This window comes from Hypomesus nipponensis, chromosome 24, assembly GCF_054491055.1.
Source record: "Hypomesus nipponensis isolate SF chromosome 24, ASM5449105v1, whole genome shotgun sequence".
Classification (NCBI taxonomy): Eukaryota; Metazoa; Chordata; class Actinopteri; order Osmeriformes; family Osmeridae; genus Hypomesus; species Hypomesus nipponensis.
Window position 1 is genome coordinate 2,645,929 of NC_140384.1, and position 14,377 is coordinate 2,660,305.

At 42.3% G+C, this 14,377-nt stretch overlaps 1 protein-coding gene across 2 annotated transcripts in view; it reads right to left on the bottom strand.

The window, feature by feature from the left end:
- Window positions 1-14,377, bottom strand: part of pde4d (phosphodiesterase 4D, cAMP-specific) — a 129,180-nt gene that overhangs the window by 100,698 nt on the left and 14,105 nt on the right. For both annotated transcript variants that reach the window (XM_084690672.1, XM_084690671.1), the window contains 2 exons: window positions 12,441-12,548; window positions 793-1,028 (listed from right to left, as the gene is read on the bottom strand). In XM_084690672.1, coding sequence (XP_084546798.1) covers window positions 793-1,028; window positions 12,441-12,485 — 281 coding nt within the window. In that variant the 5' untranslated portion in view covers window positions 12,486-12,548. The remainder of the gene's footprint in view (window positions 1-792; window positions 1,029-12,440; window positions 12,549-14,377) is intronic.

Below are 14,377 nucleotides of genomic sequence, written 5' to 3' on the forward strand. Positions count from 1 at the left end.
TCTGTCTTGCCTTTGCTGATAACACTGTACTAATGTGGCTTTGGCTAACATTGTCTTATTGGTATCAGACTTGTCAAGCAAATCTTAAGTACATTGAATGTGCATGTAGAACATCCATATAACAAAAGATTCGATCATTATAATATTTCACTTGCTCTACCTTTCAACATCATTCTCATGTCTTTTCATAAAATACATGAATACAGTTTGTTATTTCAAATAAGTCCAAAACAGAGAGTGTTTTGTTCAATGCTTAAAATGATTACTTTGTTTATCATCTTCTGGGATGTAAAGTGAATTTCTGTCCTCTGTAATTTTGATACTGCAATCAGTAAGTGACAATGGCAAAGATAGATCTTTTAGAAATACATTCATGAGTCAGATCCATTTTCAACCATGACTGAGTCAGGGATCATTTGAACAACTCTCAAGAGAACATAGTTGGAAGAAACCAGTGGTTAATGTGATGCTGTGGCTGAAAAACGAATCAAAAACCAAAATAAAACATGTTATGCTAGAATTCCTTCCATTTTCAACAATTACTTTGGTCAGATAAAGAAACGGCAGGAGGTCATGTGTTTTGATCACAGATGATTACCACAACAGGCTATTCTCAAATACAGGAAGTTAGATGATTCCCTCAGCTGGTTAGTGATAGCTAGCTATATTGATCCTGGCAAAACAATCACAGCCAAAATTACCATAGAACATGAACAAACAAACCAACCATCCCACACACTCTTTAAATGCATGAAGTGACATGGTCACACCCACACACACCTACGGCCTCACCTGGTGGTGTCAGCGGAGGTGATGGCAATGAGCGGGGGGGTGCGGAGCGGCAGAGTGGTGGGCCGCGGAGGGACCGTAACCGTGTCCGGTTCGGGTTTGCGGTCACAGTAGTACTGCTCAGCCTGTCTGAAGGCCAGCGGAGGCAGCTGGACTGTCCTGCAGGAGAGCCTCCGCACCTGGAAGGGCTCCACGCAGGACACAAGGCCCGGCTCTAGAGAGTCTGAGTCATCAGACACCTGGAGGAGAAGAAGAGACAGAATGAGAGAGGATAAGGATGGAGAAGGACAGGCAGAGAGACAGAGGCCAAATCAACGAGAGGGAAGGAGTTTCCGAGAGAGGCCGTCACACGTTTGAAAGAGAAGCATGTGGAGTTAGAGAGGAGGTAGGATATTCAGACGCTTCAGAAGGGAGGAGGGATGGAGAGATGTGAGACAGAGAAGAAGACATGTGAGAAATGTCTAAATGCGGGGGGGGGGGGAAGGAGAGATGGACAAACAAGAGCTCCTGTTTGATGATCAAAATCAGAGAAAGGAGAAGTATAAACAGAATTTTTCTGAGACGTGTCTGTGCATTTCTGTAAGAGGTTATAAAATAGAACAGACAAGCTATTTCACATCCAGCTATGTGACCACAAGTCACTGGAACATTCATGTCAAGACTAGAAATGAATACTCCCTGCATTCCATAACTCACTTTAATTTCAATCAAAGCCAACTGAAGTACAGTAATGGCATACTTATAACTATGGGCCAATCTCAATTATTTAATGCCAATCAACATTGCAGATCATACGTTATAAAGTTAATTCTTTCTTTCTAGGGGTGTACATGAGACTGACATGTACACTGTCATAACCATGACATGACACATGTAAGAATATTTATGAATGTTTATGACTGTTGTCAGTAAGTATCATCTAATTTTCAACGCAACGTTGACACTGTTTGGGATGTCTTTGTTATGACAACTTAGCATTAAAAAAGACAACATAACCTGTCAATGTCTATGTTATGACAACTTCCATTAAACCAGACTACACAAACTACACAAACTACACTTTAACTTGGCATAACGATGACATGGTTATGAGAGTATCATGTCAGCATCATGTAAGTCTCATGCACACTGCATCAAAAGAAAGTGTTACTGAAGCGTATTAAGTGGTACCAGGTGTGAATGCAATGCACACTTCCTCTAGAGATTGGTGAGACAACATAATAAATGAAGGAGAGCTCTGTGCCATTAATCTTTTAACCAACCACTGGGGAGTTCTCATTCGTTTTGCATGATCAACGAGCCTTTCCTATTGAGAACGGAGAAACCTTTTGCATTGACACCGCCTATAAGGTTAGTTTACAGGTAATTCCTTCACATCAAATGCAGGTAAGCCTTTAGAACAGCTGGTTCCTCACTGACCAGTTTGTTTACTAAATCAGTAACCAACTATTAAATAAATGTTCAGCTTTAACAGGATTTCAGCTCAGGATTTTATCGAGGCAATAATTGTGATTATTTATTTTTTTAAAGAGCTTTTAAAACATTTGATACAATTGATTTGGTTTTTGATTATGAGGTCTTTAGGCTATAGTTTCACCTGTGAAAGTTTCACTTATGAAATATTCACTTATGGTCTTTTATCAAATCATTTGGGTCAGTTGGAGCTTTGGATTACATTGGTTATGTACACACATTAAGGGTCTCAGCCTATATGTGTTTCTGCAATGAAATCAGATAAAGTAAATGTCACTACTCAATTTAGAAAAAAAGTACTTTTTCTCTGCTGACTTGGCAGTTAAAGGATTAAGTAAACAACATCAACATGTACAGTACCGTATTCTCTGTTCGGTTTGTGTTGTAGAGTGCAAGAGTTTTCCTCACCCACATATGTACTCCCTCCCTCCCTTAGTGCTGGAAGTTTCCTTTGATTTGCCGTGTGAGGGTGAGGAAGCTAATGGTGTATATATGCCCCAGGCAGGGTGCAGATGGTATAAAAGATCTATTCACCAGGCCTGCCCAGACCCATGAATTATGCAGTCCGTTAGCCATGTGTGTTGCCTCGTCCCGCCAAAACAGTGTTGAACTCTGTATTTAAAGGTGCTCCCAAACCACAGACTCCAAATGGACTGTGTGTGAGCAGGGCTGAAAGCAGAAAACATGTACGGTGATGACAGACATGCATGTCAGCTTATTTGTTTGTAGGCACTTGAGGAGAAAATGTAAGACGGATGTGACAGTGACAGGAATATCAACAGAAACAAGGGGGAATTAAACTATTGGGTCTCACTGATGGGCCCTCTGCTATTAAAAGGAATTACATTCCAACGACTCAATGGTTACCCATTGGACACATGCCGGAAGTGAATCAATCTCTTGTGTGTTTACCATAGCTCAAACAACAATAACAATGCTTGGGTGGGTGGATTTCATTACTAGGTGGGTGGTGTATTTGAGCGTTGACTGTGTAGAAATCACAGGTTTTTTCGTTTGGAGTTCTGCTCTGTGAAAGATTGCATTGAAATCGAGAGTGAAGTGACACATCTCTGTCTGTCAGGGGTTAGAATCTATAGTCATTTCCTTTCTCTTTTGTCCCTTTCTACACACACCCCACTCGTCCCTTATTCTACACTAACATGGACATCAAACCCTCAAACTCCACACCAACATAAACTGTCAGCACAAATTATGAATGCCTATAGAAAATGTTATTTACATTATCTCAGTAATACCCTGTTTAAAAGCCAGCAGTACTGAAACCAGTAGAACAGGGGCAGAGAGATCTAGAAGGGAGGGGGGAAATCATTAAACTAAAACCTCTCCACTTCAAGTCAGCGGTAAGTGCGCTCCCTTTATTAAACCATGAAACATTATTGGATATGATCATTCAAAGATACCAATGTGACTCCTGTACTAAGGCTATCATTTTTTGTGGTGTCTCTTATGCACTGTAGGTACCTAATCCTGTATAATACTGAATACAATCTGGTACAATGTGGTTTGGTTTAGAGTAAATACCAAGCTGTATATTTTGTTTATTTTAAGGTACATATTATTTTCACTTAAGATCAAGCAAACTTTATGTAGGCTACAGACATGAGCATATTCCTGTTGAAAAGCTCTTATTCTTTCAGCATCTTTAACAGAAGAGCAGTGTTTAATAGCATGGTGAGACACAGTAGAGCTGTGGACCACACAGAGATACTTCTGTGTCTAATTCAAGAGCTGGTGATATTGGCCAACTGTCCCCAGGCAGTTAGAGTGTAGAGCTCTTGCTCCCTCTTTCTGCAAAGGTCACACACAAGGTGCTCAACCCTTCCTCCTTCAGTATCTCCCTCTCTCTCCCTCCATCTCTCTCTCTCCAGACAGTCCTTCTCTTTCTCACACACACTCTCTTATCGTCCTAAGTGGGTACTTGTGATGAGTAGCATCAGTGAAAGGTTAATTGCTCTTCCATAACTCCTCTGGTTGCATGACTTTGTAGTTTTTGTTCAAACCCAATCAGGTACTTGTAGACCAGGCTTTTCAATGTGATGGTATGTCAAATCTATGTCTAGTCAGACAGTCAAGTCAGCTGGTAACCATTAGCATGAATGATGTTTGAAATGTAAAAGATCGAACACTGTGGCTTCTCACTAACACAAGATCCCGTTTTCTAAGGCAGGCAATATGCAATGTCTTTTCACTCATGTCTCCATTCAAAGGAACCTCATAAAGCCAGGCCTGACATCACAATTCTGTCTTTTTAAAGAAGGAAAGATCCTTTATTTTTCTCAAGAATTCCTTTTCTCTCTCTCTGGCTCAGGTCTCAGCCCTTGAGGCAGCTAGTCTTTCTCTGTGACACGCTGAGCTATTGATGAATATTGAGGGGAAAAGAATGTTGCCATTGAAAAAAGAGACATGGGAAGGGCGAGAGGGAGAAAGACAGATCATTCTTTTCTTGGTTTTCAAAGTTACTCTTTAAAGAGCCTGGTGACAATTGGCAAATATCGCCAGCCTTTCAGCTACACATAGACTGCTCTCAGTATTCCTTGCAGAGAAGGTTCACCAGCTCATAGGACGAAGGAACTCCCATAAGCACACTAGATTCTCACAAGGTTATACACATTATAAAGGTCTGATCCACAATTTATTTGTACGGGTTTCAAACAAAAGGATGTGAACTTGTTGAGGTAGCATTAGCTGAAGCCTCAATGTATTCTTTCGTGTTTCTGGGAATAATCTCAGAATATAAGATAACAATCGTATTATTTTACCTTGTAAATGCTTGCTTTGTTAATGGACCCAAAGTTAACTGGGTTCCTTGAACTCTTTATTCTAGTTCCTTCGTTTCTTCTCTGCTTTCTTCCCTGACCCCTCACAAGATCATTCTTCTGCATAAGACCCAAAGGAACTGAACCTTCGCCTTTTTCTACATTTGCAATAACTAGAGATGCTCTTTCAGACCTTGCTACAATGCTTTCTCTCCCTGCCCTGTCTGTCAAAACGTTGACATTTTCTCCATTTGTCCATTTGTCCATTTGGGCTTCTTCTCCTCAAAGGAAAAACTCATTTAGGGTTCAGATGTCACCGTGTCATGAATTATTGATGCCTTAACTCATTTTAATTTGGTCGACAATTATATCTATGAAACAGGATGCCTCCTCTTTTAACAAACAGAATATTTCATTAATGCTTTTTTTTTTCTTCCCTACTGACCTTTTGCTGGATCCCATTCTTCTCTTCCATGACACCACACATTTGTTTGTTGTGACCGCATCTGCCATATCTTGTCTTTCAGGAAATGCCACAGCGAGCGGTCAAGGAAGTTCTCACGGCAACACTGTTCAACCCTTTCAGTCCTCGCAAAACAGCTGTGTCCATTAGCTCAGTTTCAGTGAAATGTGCGCCAACGTGTTCCATGAAAGAACCACGGCTACTGGTAATGAGGGCAGTGTTGATTGTACTCAAGGCTACAGTCCTGTGTAGATCAGTGGTACAGTAGCAATAGATCCACACTTTGCCCCAGGAGGCATATATAGAGCACAGATCCTCAAGAAGAAGGTTTAAAAACCCAAAAGGAAAGTCTAACCTCAACCATAGGATCCTGTCCTAAACACATCAGCATTGCCCCAAGCTGCTTGTTAAGGCCAAAGCACAGATCTCATATCAGATATCCCTTCCACCAGCCCAGACCTTAGTCATAAGGTAAAGAAAGCATATCTGACCCCAGAGTGAGTGGTGAGGTGAATACCTGCAGAGCACCTACTCAAACAGCTAGACCTATGCCTTAACACTCGTTAGTCTTATCCGCCCATCATATCGTGACTGTGTTAGATCAGAATGAAAGTTTCTCAACCTTGGGCTTTTATCAGGAGAGGAATCTTTTATGGATTTACATTAAATTTAGTCATTTAGCAGATACTGTTATCCAGAGCGATTTACAGTAAGTACAGGGACATTCCCCCGTTGCAAGTAGGCTGAAGTGCCTTGCCCAAGGACACAATATCATTTTGGCACACCAGGGAATCAAACCAGCAACCTTCTGATCAGTAGCTCGATTCCCTAACCGCTTAGCCATCTGACTCACATTTCAGGTCGTGGCAGGGAATGAAGACAAAGAAAGAGAGGATTGGCGATGGGTGGAATAGAGAATCATGCAACTCACTAAACCAGAAGGACAGAGAGCTTTTTATCTGCATCCTCATGTTATTGATGTGGTCCCCATTCGCCTGCTTTGCTCCAGCAAAATGACCAACTACTGATAAGAATCGACAGCACATTACAAGTTAGAAGACTAACTTGCAATGTGCTGACAAGGCCGATATCTGCAGTAAACACCATTATCCTCGGTTCTTTCTCCTGGCTGTGAAGTGCCTTTCTGAGCCTGACTGGGTCTGCGTTGGACCTCTTTGTCATAAAACAGGGTTATATTATCGTATCTGGTGAATGATATTGGTACATATATTGGAGGGGCAGTTTTTTTTTTACTGCTCGGTTCAAATTGTATTCTTTCAGACGCCGTTCTCCTGCAACCCTAAAACCGGATCCCCCAGGTCTATAAAGCACCAACAGAATGCTGCAGATAACCAGAGAGAAGGCAGTTATACAGAGGGAGGGAGGGGAGACAAGAAGGGAGGGATGTTGATCTTTCCCATTTGCTGCTGTTTTGCAACACTCGGGATGGCTCTCAAATTCTATGAATAATTCACCAAGCTTAGAGTTTTAATATCAAAGAGGCAGTGCCTCTAAAATTCACGTAGCCTAGGTTTCATGTTTGAGTACCCGTAGATAGACAGCCCGGGTGCAGGTAGAGTAGGTGGAGCGTTAGCAGTCGGGGTAGGTCAACCCGAGGCTGCAGCCGGTGATTCACAATGGAGTGGAGGACACCAGAGATGCAAGCTCTGGGGGTCATGTGACTTCATTTTTGGCATTGTGATTTTTGATGGTTTTACAACCTTCAAGGGAATTCAACACTTGGTCTTATTAAGAGGTGGCTACCCCAGCTACAATGTAATCTAAAGGTAAAATAGGTCTGATTTTTTTCAGTAAACAAAAGCAAACTTTTGCCCCCTGTAAACGTGTTGTGCAAGCTAATGAGGTAATGTGAGAGTTGTTTAGTAACACAAATACCTCAGTGTCGGTGGAACGTCAAGTTTTTGGAGCATGTCGCTACTTTCCAGCAATTTCTGTTTCACCAATCCTGATCCAACCAATCACCTTCGTCAAGTCATGCCTTCCTCTTTGGTTTATTTTCTGAAACCACAGTCAAACTCAAGTTGGAAGAAAGCACTGGGGGTACAGACACAAATTTGTGGGCCCTGTTTCTTACATTTGCATGAGCTTTTTAACATTTAGTTTCAGCTTCAGAGTTATTCATCTTAAACGTACAATACAAGGTCAATATGAGCGAACCTTGTAGGTATTAGAAACCTGGCTCTACACTTCAATCAATGAACATCCCTCAGATAAAGAGACTAGGAATGTCGGTTATGTACTTATTCAGTCCATCACTCTTACCCACAAAGGGTAGGACTAATTTAAAAGACTGATCAAATGATGCCAAGAACAGAATCTCCATCCCTAGGAGTCCTTACATATATTCAGCATGAGAACATTTGCATCCTGTAACAACATGGTACTTCATGGTCTGTTTGACCTACAGATGTCTTCTGTGTAGCATGGACAAATGAAACATCGTCATGGTGGAACTGACCTTTTTAAGGTGGTTTGGCCCCTTAATCAACAATCATCAATCAATACAGGGGGGTTGGATCCCATGAATTCAGGCATTGATTAGGGGACATATTGATCTTCTTCCAGACTTGCATCAGTTTATTAGATGGGAGTGCGAACATAAAAGTAGGCTCATTTACGGAACCTGTAATGATTTTAAACTGTAGTAAACACTTTATGCGCTAAGGCTGACTGATCATCACAGTGACTGACTACCGACAGAGTTCAGTGTGGAAGGTACATTAACAGCAACAAAAACCTGCCTGCTGTTCATAAAAACGAATGTCTCCAATATGATTTAATACCACAGGAAATACTTACTTTATTTTTCCAGTCCTGGGTGTACAGAGTCATCACTATTGCGTTGTTGGTGCACTGTGATTATCTTAAAATTAACCAGTGAAAGTCTGGTTTTACGACCCATGGCCAGAAGCAAGAGGCAGTTGGTTAATGGTTGTATGCTAATGTCCACTCTATATTCATAGACATTCTCCACACAGTAGTAGCATGGGAATAAAAACAATCATATATATTGCGTCACATTTGCTAAAACTCAATTTTAAGAAATGTGAATGAGCTTGTCTCTGTGGTTTCATTCCATTTCAATATGCCCACATCACAGTACCTCACAGAAGATACATTTTAAATTTTCACAAGACTCTCAAATATTTAAGCGCTGCAAATAATTGAAAGGTAATCCTACTCCAGATCATTGATTATTATAATATATCAGTATTTCACAGGTTACATTTTGATAGGAGGAATAGAAGATGATCCATAAGGCCTCTTGCTGGGTCTTTACTGCAAATGGTAATGTTCGTAACTAACCTGCAGGGTAACATAAAAATAAAAGACACAAAAAAAGAATATAAGGGACAAAACTTCAAATCTAGTGTGTGCTGTATGTGCAGGTGTGGGAGAGTAACTAACGGATCTTGTATTAAAATGTGGCGCATCTTCAGAAAGTCATTGGATGGATGTGTATGACATGCCTAGGCTAGGAAATGTTGGGAATCTTGAAATGTTGGGAATCTTGAAATGTTACCCAATTGAATGAAGAGCTAAGATAATGAGCTCTCCCCCTTTGAATCTTGATGATGTCTTCATGTTTGGAGAGCACTCAGCTTTTCGCTGAATACCTCTACCTGCTCTGCATGCAGCCCCTCTACCACTGAGTTGTACCTCACTGCCAAACACCTTATGCAAGATTAACCACGGTCTAATCATGGTCAACAGCCTGTGAAATGACAGCCTTGAACGGGAAAGGTTTCCACAATGTCTGTTTGTGTTAGCCTGCATTCATGTCTGCCTGCCAGTCTCACTTTGTTTGTCTACCGGCCTGTCTATCTGCATGTTTAGACAGACAGACAGACAGACAGACAAGCATGCACATTTAGCTGCACATAATATACAAACTGTGTGTAGATACAGGCAGCCAGAAAAACAACAACCTTGTACCCCGGTCACGCTGCATCAAGCCAGGAGGTGGGGACACTGCAGTTCCACTGTGCAGCAGGGCTTTTATGGAGCTTGTCGTTAATCTAATTACCTCAGTGAAATATGCAAGAGATGCCTCGCCCCTCACTCATAAATAAATACCTAGCTAGATAAGCTGTTCCCCCCAAATAAACTATAAACACTGGTTATGCTCTACAGCCTTATGAGTGATACAAACATGACAATTATCCCCCTATTCTCCAGAGGCTCTGCACCACATGGGATTGAGATTGAGAAGCAAAGTGATGGAGAGGAGGATAAAGGAGATGTGTAGCTAGGCCCCATATCTGAAACTTTGAATAAGCCCATCATCCTCCTCTTCTCCTCTGTTCCATCCTCCTCTCCTCTGCTATCCTCCTCTCCTCTCTTCCTATCATCTTCTCTCTTCTATTCTCCACTTTGTTCTCTTTTCTTTCCAAGGGTCAGATGGCAGAAGGTTGTTTGTTCGATTTCCGGATGTGCCAAATGACATTGTGTCCTTGGGCAAGGCACTGAACCCTACTTTCTTCGGGGAGAATGTCCCTGTACTTACTGTAAGTCGCTCTGGATAATAGCGTCTGACTAAATGTTATGTAAATGTCCTTTCTACTACCCTCGTCAGTTTTTTTCGTCTCCGTTCCTCCTTTTCTCTCCTCTCCACTGCTCTCTTCCTCTCCCCTCCTCTCCTTACCCTCTCCTCTCCTCCTCTCCTCTCCTCTCCTCTCCTGTCCTCCCATCTCCCCTCTCCTCCTCTCATCTCCCCTCTCCTCCTCTCATCTCCTCTCTCCTCCTCTCCTCTCCCCTTGTCTCCTCTTGCCACTTCCAAAAGTCAGCCTTGCGTCTCCCTCCTGCTGAGGGTCTAATTGGAGATCAGGATGTACCCGGAGGGAGGCGGAGTCACAGCGGCGTCTGGCCCATCTCCTTTCTCACATTACTCTCCCAAGGCCCTCGTCGCATCTCCGTAACCATGGTGATGCTCCTTACCTGACTAATGACTATTCATCGGCGGATGGCTTGATTGGTCCGATAAAGTGAGTGTGTTCTGTATTCATTGGCCTGTACCCACACTTTCCTCCAGCCCCTTGTGGTGTCCTTTCTTATATTCTGTTTGTTTTCTCTTTTCTTCCCTCATTTGCTTATTTCTGTACTTTGCCTCTCGTCTCTCACTGTTTGTTTCCAAGCATAATCCCTCTCTTTTTTTCCAATATCTTTCTCCCCTTCTCTTCCTTGGTATTTTCTTGAGTCAACTTTGTGTCGTCTCGCCATCTTATTCCTCCAACACCTCTCCCTCCCTCCCATGCCCCTTCTGCTCTCACCTCTTTCTGAACCTAATAAAACAATAGGTTCACAAGAATCTTTTGCACATTCTGTTTGAGGTGACAAATTGTCATGTTTATTCTTAAAGCCACTTCCGCACTGCAATCCGTTTCGATCCATTATTTAAAGGTGATTCATTTACTATTCATGAGGTTATCAGCGTCACTAAACATAGAGCACCAGTCCCATTAGGTATGGCAAACTCTTACTTAGACAGCAGCTTGAACTGATGACTAATGGTATTCTTACAAAGAAAATCATAATCATGACTTTTCCAGAGGTGGAAATTGCTGTGACTGGTGCTTCAGACTAAAATAGAAACACATTTACATTTCTCTACCACTTTACAGTTGTGTGCAAAGTGCCCCAAGGAGTCATATCACAACTTAAGGTGCAACATTGTAACTGACAGGATTCATTATGTATGTTGGGCTAGAGTGCATTCAGACAGGATTAGCCGACTGGCTCTAATGAAGAAATGAAGAAAAAGTCTGTCAGGATTTTCCTGAGAAAATAGATCATTGCAGTGTGTTAGTTTCATCGCTGAGAGGTAACAGCAAGTGTGCCAAGCTAAGCATGCTCATCTGTGTGTGTGCATGTGCTGATAGGTGTGCGTCTGTCTGTGCTTCATTGTGCTTCTGTATGTGCTTGTAGTGTGTTTGTTCACACGTGTGAGGTTCTGTCAATCCCCCACTCCTCCGTGCAGCTTCCCTGATAATCAGGTATACCATCAGTATGCACTCAGCCTGTCCTGTTCAAGGCCACTGACCTGAATTAACTCCTCCCCTCACTGCTGTCCTCGCCCCCTTTCTGTAACCTTCCCTCTAGCAATCTAACCCAAGGTCACAACAGCACCGCATTATCCATCCCTTCCCATGCACGCATTGCATTTTTCTCCAGATTTCTCCCATTGTCTGGTTCTAATGAGATAGCTACTGCTCTAACCTTCTTCGACCCCCTTGTCTCTGTGTCGGTTTCTGTTTTTGGATTTGCACACGTCAGTGTAGTAAATCAAAGGCAGGCAGGCAGGCAGGCACATGAAGGACAACCTGAGCAACACATGACAGCCAAACAAATCACTGTGTGTGTGTGTGTGTGTTTAGTGTTGTTCTGTCAGTTCAGAAGAAATTAACAAGTGAAAAAGCTTCCAGCTACATTTCCCCAGTCCATGTTGAGCTCTTTTATTTACCATGGCAGAGAATGGGTTTGGAAACCATGAAAAGAAACCGCAAAGGCTCAGGTTGCAAACTCTCCTGAGCTGTGGTCTAAAGTTTGCAAATGAAAAGAAGCTGAGGTGGCCTAAAAATAACAAAAGGCCAAAAATCTTTGACAGCTGCGTTAGAAAACAGCAGGAGGATGGTCGAGCCCTTGAACTCTCCCCTCCACGATCCTAACCCTTTAAAGAAGAAGCCCTGTGATAGGGGAAGCAAGAAGGAGGGGAACTCAAGAAAGTAGTTGGCCAAGCCAAGCAGCCCAATGGCCCGTCACTACCATGTGTGCAGTGCTCAGAGAAGGGTTCTCTTTCAGGTTCAGCTGAAGATGACATCCACTACCATTGCGGAAACTAAAACAGACGCATGAGTGTGTGTGTGTGTGTGTGTGTGTGGTGTGTGTGTGTGTGTGTTTGCATGTGTGATGCCACTCACGCTGTCCTTTTGGCTGTCGTCCTCGGCCAGGGCATTCTTTTGCATGGTGGGTGTGGCCAGAGCAGGGCCGAGGCCGGGCTAGGCCGGACGTCAGCAGGATACAGCGGCCTGCGAGGGACAAACAGGACACATCAGGAAACACACCTGACTACCTGCTAATAACTATGTTTATAACTGGGTTCATGACTGTGTTTGTTATGTTGGAATAGTGTCTGTTCTTCAGGTTTAAATGTTCTGATTACCAGCATTACCAAGAGCAGATCTGAAATTATTTTGACCAATTTTTCTGAACTTATTGTTAGGTAAAGTCTAAACTGAAGTCAAAATGTCACTAAACCAAACCTGCAAATTTTAATCTCAATGTTTGTATTTATATTCTCTAGCCTCAAAGGCTTTTTTCTCCAAAAATGTGTAAACTAGAGAAAGTGTGTTTGCAAACAGATTTACGTTTATGATATGATCACAAATTGTATGTATCCATGGAAACCATCTGAACCTGTTCTAAACTAAAGTAAATGTGTGTGTGTCTGTGTGTTTAGAGTTGTTCTACATGAAGCATGCAACAAAGCCATACAAGCACCTTAGATCACCCAACTAGCACCCATTAGAGTGGCAGAGTTTACAGAATGATAAGCCAGGGTTGTAAAACTTGCTCTCTGTTTTGACTGAAAGCCCTGACTTGCTGCACACACGCACACACATGTTGAAATGCACACACAAACACACGCAGGAAGACACATACTCTGAACTCGGTGCTCAGAGATTTGCTCCACTGCCTAAAGATGAGACTTTTATGATTGTATACCATCCCTCTAAGTGAACAGTAACCTAAAAGTTGACATTGTTTTCGGAAGGCATAGTTTGATGGAGGTACATAGTTGTCTACTAGTATGTTTGGAATGTGCTACAGTATGTTTCCGGCTGAAACCTGTACTGTAGCTGCGAGGTGGCTAATGGAGCCACACCAATTACACTGCTGTTCCTCTCCATCCATACCTCTGCTCATATGCTATTTTACATTTAGTAAAAGCTCTTATCCAAAGCGACTTACAAGTACAGGGACATTCTCCCCGAGGCAAGTAGGGTGAAGTGCCTTGCCCAAGGACACAACGTCACTTTTGGCACGTCCGAGAATCAAACTGGCAACCTTTGGATTACTAGCCCGCTTCCCTAACCGCTCAGCCACCTGACTCCCATGCTATGCTGCTGCACACTTACAGGAGAAACTGACATTCCTAGGATTTACCCCTAGTGTGGTGTTAATATGTTTGGTATTTGCCCGGTGTTTGAGGCTCTTAAGGACACTCAACATTATAGTTTTTTTTTACATTACAGTCGTAAAACATTTTACAAATCAATGCCCACTTGGCAGGGGTAGAGTGTGGAAAAATATTGAATTTTTACAATAGAACCAAATAATGACTCAAAATGATGTATCGTAACAGCATAGTGCAGGTTCCTGCTAGGCTTTGTGTTTCACAAGCGGCAAAGAGTAAAGAGTGTGTCAAAAACAGGATACATGCAGGCAGGCAGAGAGACAGACAGAGGGAGAATAAGAGAATGAAGGCACACAGAAAACCTTTCCTATTATTTGTACCTGTTTTCACCTACGCACACACTTTCATTACCCCAGAAACAGCTCTCACATCGTACAAATGTATGGGGCAACAATGCATTCATTCTTTTCAACTTTTCACAGCAAAACGAGCAAAGCCTATTAAAAAAACAATTAATTGCATCTTTCTTGTAGTAAACCTTGAAAATGGGTACAACCGAGCACCACACGAGGGGTAATTTCTCAAAACATTGATGGTTGTTTTCAGACAATCATTTCTGCTTCCTTTAGTACTGTGGCACTGAATACAAAATACAGACATTTCTGTTTGAAGATGGCCAAGGTGAAAATGTATTTTGGCAAGTATTGTATTTACAGGTAT